This window comes from Canis aureus, chromosome 25, assembly GCF_053574225.1.
Source record: "Canis aureus isolate CA01 chromosome 25, VMU_Caureus_v.1.0, whole genome shotgun sequence".
NCBI classification, from domain to species: Eukaryota; Metazoa; Chordata; class Mammalia; order Carnivora; family Canidae; genus Canis; species Canis aureus.
The window spans coordinates 3,543,892-3,553,587 of record NC_135635.1 but is presented as its reverse complement, the minus strand read 5'-3'; the positions used below and the strand labels follow the sequence as shown (position 1 = coordinate 3,553,587).

General features: G+C 52.0%; 1 protein-coding gene across 3 annotated transcripts in view; it reads right to left on the bottom strand.

The window, feature by feature from the left end:
* Positions 1-2,975: 2,975 nt before the first annotated feature.
* The window catches only part of GALNT6 (polypeptide N-acetylgalactosaminyltransferase 6), a 35,613-nt gene continuing 28,892 nt past the window's right edge, over positions 2,976-9,696 (bottom strand). For all 3 annotated transcript variants that reach the window (XM_077870001.1, XM_077870003.1, XM_077870002.1), the window contains 5 exons: positions 8,997-9,197; positions 8,337-8,468; positions 7,664-7,765; positions 6,346-6,498; positions 2,976-5,324 (listed from right to left, as the gene is read on the bottom strand). In XM_077870001.1, the coding sequence (XP_077726127.1) occupies positions 5,211-5,324; positions 6,346-6,498; positions 7,664-7,765; positions 8,337-8,468; positions 8,997-9,197 (702 nt within the window). In that variant the 3' untranslated portion in view covers positions 2,976-5,210. The remainder of the gene's footprint in view (positions 5,325-6,345; positions 6,499-7,663; positions 7,766-8,336; positions 8,469-8,996; positions 9,198-9,696) is intronic.

The following is a 9,696-nucleotide window of genomic DNA, read 5'->3' as shown; positions in this document are numbered from 1 at the left end:
TGGAAGGCGGGAAAATCACAGGTGACATGGAAATACAAATGAAAAGATTTATTTTCAAGTAAACTAATTTGTCTGTTGTTCAAAGACAGAACAAGGTCAGGTTAGGGCTGAATTAATCATCTGCTTTCAGTTGAAAAGCATCCAATAAACTCTTTTTCAGAAATCAGAAGGAAGGGCGCCTGGGTGGCTCAGCGGTTGAGCATCTGCCTTCGGCCCAGGGCATGATCCCGGGGTCTTGGGATCGAGTCCCGCATCCTGCTTCTCCCTCTGCCTGTGTCTCTGCCTCTCTCTCTTTGTGTCTCACATGAATAAATAAAATCTTTAAAAAAAAAAAAAAGAAAGAAAGAAATCAGAGGGGGAACCAGGACTGGCCTTTCCCTCAGGTGCTTCCCTTAAGGACGGTCACTGTCTTACTGTCCCCAGGGACACTCTAAGTGCAGAGGTACATTCCATGCTCTAGGAGGTGGAGGCAAGGGGTAGGTGTGTGGGGCGGGGAAGAGTGTTTAGCAAGCAGGGAGGTGGGACATGCCCCCAGGACGCAGACAGAGGTGTAAATGCAGGGGACAAAGCCAAGTGATAGGGTGGAGAGAATCCTGGTGGAGGGAGGTACTAAGAAACAGGCTTGGGGAGGCTCAGCTGGAGAGCCAAGAACAGCTCCCACAGAGGGAGAATGTGAGGTGGGTGAGGTGGGGGGGCTCCCAGGAGAGGGATAGTCTAAGGGCTGTGAACATGGAGGCCCAGGGGGACACATGTCCTGCAGAAGAGGGAAGGCTCTGCCCATCAAGGTCAGAAGAGGAGGAAGGAGGGACGGGCAGGTGGGCAGAGGACCCGGAGACAGGCCCATGAATGAAGCTGTGATTTAGGCGGAAAGAAGTCAGGAAGCCTGGAGGGAGGCAGGAAAGTCACCTGGTTCACCTGGGGGCCTCTGGGGCCTAGATACTTTCCAGAATTCAAGTTCTGTGTCTGCAGATGATGGAGAGGCTGGAAAAGGCTGTTGGAAGGAGTCTGCACTCTCGTCATTGAGCTGTCCCGGGGCGATCCCAGGATGGCGCTCAGGTCCCCTGGGGGGGCCTCTTTCCAGTCCAACCCCCAACTTTCTAACAGAAGTAGATGGGGAAGAGGGCTGAGCTTGGCTGGGGAGCCAGGGCCTCTTTTGTCATCCTTCCCTCTCCCCTCCCTACCTGCTCTGGCCTTAAGGAGACAGCTCTGGCCCTAGGACAAGGAGCCCAAGGGAGGGTTTAGGGCCACCTAAAGATTACCCCTCCCCATCATATACTCCAAAGTGAGCCTCTAAGGGCAGGGTCAATATCATATCAACCCCTGCACCTTTGGCCTCGCTAGGAGGAGTCCAATCTGTATTTACATAAAAACCAAACTCCTTAGGACGACACCTAGGGCCCTCACAGCCACACCTAGCCTGCATGTGGTGGGCCTGGGCTCCCGTGCTGCTCAGACTCTTCTATTCTCACCCTTAGGGTTAGACATTGTGGGGGTTTGGTTTAAATTTCGAGGCACTGCGTTTCTTCTGACCAAGCAATTCTAATTCTAGGAATGCATCCTTCTGAAATGAACACAGGCACAAAAATAAATGCACAAGGATGTGGATTATGTAGTTTGTCACCAAGTTGTCACAAAATTGGGAAAAGCCCACGTATTTATCAGCAGGGGAAGGTGAAAAAAATTGGATTTAGCTGTATTATGGAATACTCTCCAACTTTTAAAAAATGAGTTAGACTTAAAGGAACTGACGTGAAAAGATGTCCTTGAGAGTAAGTGGGGACATCAAATTGCAAATGATACGGTCCTGGGTGTGTGTATATTTGTATATTCATAGAAAAGGGGGGTGGAAGGGTTTATATACAGAAGTTATTACTTCTAGAGTGAACCAATCGGTATGGAGGCGTTGTAAAGATCGATTTTACTTTTGAAACTCTTACTTTTCTGTATTATTTGGCTTTTCTACAGCATTACTTTTGTAATTAAAATAAGAATATTGGGACGCCTGGGTGGCTCAGTGGTTGAGCGTCTGCCTTTGGCTCAGGGCGTGATCCTGGAGTCCCGGGATCGAGTCCCACATCGGGCTCCCTGCGAGGAGCCTGCTTCTCCCTCTGTCTCTGCCTCTCTGTGTCTCTCATGAATGAATAAATAAAATCTTTAAAAAAAATAAGTTAAAAAAATCTTCTGGGATATTTAGCTATTTTTGGCAATGGCGCCAATACTCATCAAGTGGGAAATAGATCCCAAAGAGGGACCAGCCACTCATTGCTAAGGGGAGGGTTTTCTGGGGCCAGGAGATAGTAGCACAGGGCTAGTGTCAAGGTTTTAAGGTTTTAGGTTAACTCTGAGAATGCTCAGAGGGGTGAATTTTAAGGAAGAATGTAGATCTTGGGTTAGGGCGAGCCCAGCCTCAGCTGAGGGGAGATTATGGAGCCTTATACCACCCCATCAGAGCCCTTGCCCTCTTCTTGACCACCTACCTTCCCGTCTCCCACCCCCAAACCTGGGCCGACTCTCTAGGTGTGGTGTTTGCTTTTTTCTCTTTCTTCTGCTGCACCTCTCACTCCCTGTGGGTTACTCTTAGCTGACTGCCCCCCGGAGAGGTTATGGTGTTTTTGTGTTAGGGGTGAAGAAACTTGGGGCCACAACAGAGCACATTGGTTGGGCCTATATCCTAAGACTGGGCTGGAGGGCTGTTGGGCGATGCCATAGAGAGTGTGAGGGATATTGGGATAAAAGGCAAACAACCAACACCTGATTAAGTGTTTGGATGTTTAGTGCAACCAAGAGGAGGGCTAGGATTGGAGTCAGGAACCACGGCTCCCTATGGTTTACTGTATTAGCATGGCCTTCAAAGCCTTCTCAACTGGGCCCCAACCCGCTGTTCTACAGGATAGACGTAACCAGTAGCGCAGCAGGCACAGCAGGCACAGTGCCCAGGACCCACAGATTTAGTTTTTTAAAAAAATCAGAAGAAATAAAATGAATCATATTCATCTTTATACCAATGCAGTTATAAAACACAATTTAAGAATTTTCTGGTGAAGACAAAGGGACCTAGGTCCCATGAAAGTCACAATGTGGCCCCAACCCTCCAGCTTTCACATCCACTGCTCGGCCGCCCTGATGGTCCCTTGGTTTCTTGGGAAGCCACCTGCAGCTTTGTCTCTCTGTGACTTTCCTCATTCTAGACCAGTGCTTGTGTGAGATCCCACCTGAGGACTCATCCCTGAGGCCAAAGGTCAAATGTCACCATCCTTGTGAGACCTTCCCGGTTCGCCTAGATGGAAGGAGTTGTCCTTTCCATCTCACCTAGCACAGCTCTGAACACCTCCAGGCTTGTCCTGACTTGCTTCCATCTGCTTCCCCAGCTGGAGTATGGGTTCCATGGGGCAAGTCTCATCTTACATCTCATGTCTACATGGGCTTGACACACAGTATGCAGGCTAGATCGGGTGCCAGAGGATGTCTGGGGATAAGAGACAGTGATGTGATAGAACTTTTCAGATGTGTGTGGCTCTACACAGCCTGAATCAACTGACTTTCCAATGGGTCAGCCACGGGACAACGGGAGAGGAGGAACCAAAGGTGAGTTTCCTTTCCCAATGCCATAAAACCTTTATTTTTATTGGATCTTAGGTCCAGTTTTTCCTTTTTCCACTGTGGCCATATCCTGGCCAGTCTCTCCTCTCCCTCTGACTGGGCTACCCCAGATTGCTTCCCCTATAGGGTCCTGAAGGCTCTTGGGAATTTAGGAGACCTCCTGCAGTGTTGGGGGGGGGGCAGGGAGAGGCAGCTGTGATCCCATGGCACCCTCACGTGGTGAAGCCCAAGATGACAGCCCGCTAGAAAGTCTGGAGCCTTCTGGAAGGAATGTGAACTCTCCTCTAGGGAGCCGGGCTCTCTAGTTCAGGCCAAGCGCCCATGTGTGGTGGGGTCCAACTTGCTTGGAGAAGAGCTGACACGCATGTTGGGTCCGCTCCACGTGGGGACTTCATGCAGGTACAGCAATCATGGCTGGTTATGCAGTCACGCTCAATTCTACACACCGTCCCCGCTTCTTCATACCTCCCAGGGCTCTCGTTAGCCTCATCCGGGTTCTGCTCTCGGGTTGCCAATACCTTGCCGTGTGGTGTCAGACAAATTACTTATCTGGCCTTGGTTTCACAATATGAAAATGACAGGGTTGGATAAAAACAAGTTTCAGATGTTTGCTCGCAGACCTTTAGAAGTTCTGGGGCTGTTGGGCACGGTCTTCACCTACCAACAACTTCACCCACTGCCACTTGGCTTTTCATCTACATTATGTACGGGGCATTGAAAAAAGGCTTGGGGGGGGAGGTTCTTAGACCTGAGAATCACTGGTTCCGTGAGCTTGCTTTCCACTAACATCCCAGGATCCCCAAACGAGGCCGGCCTCATGGCTGCCTGGCACCACTGTTCTAGGCTCTACGGAGACCAGCCAGATGTGATCAGCATGGAGGGAAAGAGGAAGGCTTACGCCTGATGTCTAGTGTTCTCGGGGTGTGGAAGAAGGAGCTCTGGCTCAGTGTTTGCAATCAAGTCTCAGTTGGCTCCCGCCATCCACTAGCTGTGGGACAGACAAGCCCCTTTATCTCTACCTCTGCTTTCTTATCTGTACAGTGGGCATGGGGGTTCCCGCCCTGTCTTGCTCCCAGGCTTACTGTGCAGGCGGAATAAGATAAAGGACTCCTGTCAGGGTGCTTTCTGTAAACGAATGGCTCTACCAACATCGGGCAATATCAGCAGGGAGACTCTTGTAGACCTCTAGTGTCTCCGTTAGAAGGTGCCACTTCACTGGTTCTGTGAGTGCTCCACACGACAGAGGACTCAGGACTTGGCCGCAGAGGTACTTTTCTTGAATTTAGCATTGCTGCCCTGGGCCCTGCCCTGGGCCCTGCCCAGGCTGCCTTCTCTGCCTGGAAGTCTGTCTCAAGGACAGAAGGCAAGCGCTAGGCCAAGTATCGCAAGTTCTAACGGGTTCTTCCACCAACACGGGAGAAGGAAAATGGGCCCTGTGTTGTTGCAAGGAACGGGAAGGTCCTGCCTTGATATCTGCTGGGTTTAGAAATCCATCTTTAAGGCCTACGGAGAAGCTGGTAATCAGGCTCTCAATCATCAGCTTCCCCCAAATCCTGTTTCCTGAGAGGCTGGGTTCCCCACGGGAACTCCCACGGGGGTGATCGGGGGTGTCAGTTGAAGACCCAGTGCTGGTGGGGGTCCCTGGGGTTGCAGGCGGCCATCGCTGGCTTTTTGTCCTCAGACGTCAGGCAGGTCCCGGATGCCCGGTTCCTGATTAGCTGGTCCTAAAAGATGACACAGCAAAAAGTCAACCTGGGCTTCAGAGGGCCAACGGTGCTACTAGGGAGCAATGAGATGGGGCGCAATAAGTAAAAAGCAAAGGGAATGCAACAAGACACAAAGAGAACACTCTTCAATTTTTTTCTTGGGGTGTCAGATACCCTGATGGGATGAGTTCCTGAGTTTCCACCTGCATTCGGTATCAATTTCCCACTTCAGGATTTAGCCAGAGCAGCTGGGATAGAGGAAGGTAGGACCATGGGGCTAGTATTTTCAAGGGCCCCTCCTCCAGATGGCCAGGCTCAGAGGCCTGAGCCCCTGTTGTATACCCCCACTTTCTGCCTTCGATCATATTTACACTCTTCCTTTCCCTGCGGCCCCAACATCAGGCTTCTTTCCCCCTAAGCCAGAGCCTGAAGACTGGGGTAGGGTGGGTTGTGGAGGCTCATGGGTAGGGCTAGTTTGGGTCCAGCACTGTAGAAGTTACATTGCCATAACCTGAGGCAGTGTGGTACACTACAAAGAACCCAGGCTTTTAAGTCAGAATGATCTAGGTCTGAATCTCAGGCCTGCCCCTAACTAGTGGTGGGGCTAGGGCCGGTCAAACTTGCTGAGCTTCCACTGGCTCATCTAGACACATGCTTGGGAAGAGCCTCTGAAGGATTAACCACACTTGGTGCGTGTGAGTACACAGCTTTGTACCTGGCACACAGAGAGGAGGCAGGAACCACGCGTGAATCTTCACCTCCATCTACTTGGGTTCAGCTAAAAACCCTTGAGCCATGACAGCGATGGCCATGGACCATTAACTCCCAATCTCGACTTTCTATCGGCCAGAGTCAGACCTCACCAGACGTTACTTACGCCCTGAGAACCCTTTCTGTCACCAAGCCCACTTTCTCCATACTTCCTCCACTGTTGCGCTCCACCCGGGATCCACCGTACGGCAGGAGATGCAGCAAATAAGGAGGGGGGCAGCTGTGGCCGCACGTTCTTGATTCTGAGCTTTCCGGGCAGCTGACTCACCTGGGTGAATTCCCATTCCTCATCCTTGGGGACTTGGCTATTTTTGCCGGTGAAGTGACAGCTCCTCAGGCCCAGGGTGCCAGCACTGGCATGTAGACACAGCTGCTTTGAGATGTTGTGGCGAAGGTCCCTCTGGGTTGTGTACTCAAAGTACTAGAAGTCAAGACAAGAGGAGGCGGAGAGTTTGCCCACTATCTTCCAGAGCCAACTGCCCTAAGACTCCAACCACAGCTGACCTTCTGGGGAAGGAAGCGAGCGGGGGCCAAAACATCAGTAATTCCTGCGCTACCTTTGGGATTTTGGCCACTACCTAGGTTTTACTGGGATAACAGTTACTTAATATTTTTTCTTTAAAATCATTAAAAAATTTACTTAGCTTCGTTTTTATGTGTTATTTGTGAAATCATGTGGGCTTGATGTGCTGGTTTCTTTGTTTAAAACAAACAAATGTTCACCGATGTACTACCTAAAATGGTCGTGTAGGCCGGTGGTATAGGAAATGGCTTGATGATGACTTGGTCTTGGCTGCATATGCTGGCAGCCTGTGCAGTGGCTCACGCCACTCCTTTCCTTGCTTCGGCTCTGTTCCAAGTGTACTTACCAGACACTGGGCATTCGGGGCAGGCCGAGGGACTGGGTTCCGGGAGGTCACTAGTTAGCCCTCGGGGAAGAGCCGGGGCACTGTAAGGCATGGGGTAAATTCCCAGCATGCCAGGTAACTGTGACACGTCAGTAGATGGTTGTTATTTGGGGTCACTGCTGGGTGACAGAGTCAGAGCAGCAGTTTCTGGGCAGGGGAGGCATTAAAGCTGGGCGTGGGTTTAAGCAAGTGCTCACAGTTTCCATACTTACTCTAAAGCCTCACTCGGCACCTGGCACCCTCTAGGAAGTCTTCCTGATAAACAATCCTGCCCTCCCGCCCCCTCTCTGGCACCTATCGCCAACGCCCAGTGCTCCCCGGGTGTCCCTACCTCATGCCTCAGACCTTGTCTATCTCTGCCATATGTTCCAACTCAGACTGGGAGCTGAGGGCAGGGGCGCTATCTCCTTCTCTCCCTGGGTCTCCCGACCCTAATCCTCAGGAAAGGGCTATTTTTGTTTTGAACTCAAGCACACTCCCAGCTGAGCCTGATGTAGGATGCGATCCTATGACCCTGAGATCATGACCTGAGCTGAAATCTAGAGTCAGACACTGAACCGACTGAGCCACCCCGGTGCCCCAGGAAAGGGCTATTTTGAGTGGAGAAGAGGCCTGTAAAGAGGGGTTGTTTCACAAGTGGGCTTCTCTTGGGCCTGCCCGGTGTGGAGGGCCGGGTACCTGGTTGCCGCCAAGACCATGGCAGGTGTACATGATGAGGGGCTTCCCCCCGTGGTTGTTCTCCCCCACATCCAGGCACTGGTTGATGCCGAGGTTCCTGATCTGCAGAACGGTGAGAGAGAGGGGAACCGGGATAACACAGTTAGGAATTTTGGGGTTTGCAGTGTGGGGCTCAACTGGTGTAAATGTGCATGGCCGGTGTTCTCCTCTGCTCATGACCCTAGAGGCCTGGAGGTAACAGCGAGGGGAGGCGCTGAGCCCAGAGGCTGGGGGACCTCCCAGGCTGCCAGGTCTCAGAGGAGCCCTCAGTGCGTGGGAATTTCCTCATGAGCAATGATTCTCCGAGAGTGATCCCCGGACCGTCAGCAGCACCTGAAGACTTGTTAGAAATGTCAATTCTCAGGCCCCGTTCCCGTCCTACTGAATCAGTAATCAGCAATCTGTTTTAACGTGCCTTCCAGGTGATTCTGCTGCAGGTGGATGTTTGAGAACCACTGCTTATGGGCTGTTTCCCCCTTACAAGTTCTTGGTTAATCTCTAGAAGTCCCAGTGGCCTTTCAGTCTTCCTTCAAAGGGGTGTAGGGAGTGTGCCATCCCTTGTGGGGCGAGTGCTTCTGAACTACCCCTGGGGGTTCCTGTGATGATGGGTGGGCAACTGGTTGTTAAGACTTACAGCTCCATAGAGGGTGGGCTTCAGGTCGGGAACAAACATCTCCGGATAGATGTTGTGCAGGAACCAGGAAAAGTTGTGACAGTGTAACTGCTCCCTCAGCTTCAGGCGTTCCGAAATGTCCCCGAAGGATTTCTGTCAACGAAGCCAGCCCCCAAAGGGTCAGTTCCACCGGGCCTGACCTGCCCATATGGCTGAAGTAGCCCAGAGGTTCTGCGGTCACTTGCTCCCAGAACGGGTCTCCTGCTCATTCCTGGTCAGCACCTGTTGGGGCTACTGGCTTATCCCATCTGACCGACCCCCCCCCCCCTTGGCCTCCTTCCTCCCCCATCTCCCGGGACTTCCCTATCCGTCTTCTCCCAGACCTCAGTTCTGAGCCCTCTCAGAGCAAAGCCCTTCCTCCTGGAAGAGGTTCTTCAAATCTTTTTCCCTCCTCTCCTAAAAGATGCCAGGACTCTCGGGGTGGGGGGGGGGGTAACAGAAGCTCCTGTCCTCAGTGCTAGCCTTCAAGCTCTGGCCTCCCTGAGCTCACGGGGTCTGAGGGGTGACGGGAGGCACCAGGTAGTAGAGACGTGCGGATTTCTACCATTAAGTCCCTGATGAGGGTCTGGGATGCTACACTGCTCTTCACCCAAACACCTCCCAAGCGCCCTTTCCTCTCACCTCTTGGGCCATCTTTGCTGCCTGCATGTTTCTCCGATAGAAAATCTCCTTGTAGTTATCCATCCAGACCTCAGCCAGGCGCACTTGGTTGCGAGCAATGACACTGACGCCCTTGGGGAAGGTGTGGGGACTCTTGGTACGGAACACATGGCCTACCACAGAGCAGGGGATGATCTCCAGCTGGCCCCCACATTGCCACACCTGCCAAAAGAAGACAAGAGATAGAGCCTTGAGGGGTGGGTAGGGGGTCACTGTCCCCCCAAAGCAGCTCTGTTCTATTCCCAGGGTGTGAGGGTCCCAGGTCTAAGGACTCAGGGAAATGGTGCTCTCTCCTAGAAAAAAGGACATTGACCAGGATTCTTCGTAGGCCCATGACTATGTAATCCCTGGCTCTATGATGGTAGTTCAAGGCTGATTCAGGCCAATGGAAATCTGCAGGGTGCTCCGGGTTGTCAGAGCCCACATTGGAGAAAAAACAGCTGGCTAACTTTGTGTCTGTATACCTACTCCGAGCTCCGGCCACTTGGCTTGTTGACCTGGAAATGTGATTTTATCGGCTCACCCAGGTGTTACTGGAAACCCAAGCTCCCTCAAATCAAGATGGACTTGTGACCCAACTAGAGCATTGGCGCATCAATTATAGCAAGGACATCAGTTTCCGGGTGGGCTGTGGTAGTCACCTGGGCCGTTAGCACATTAG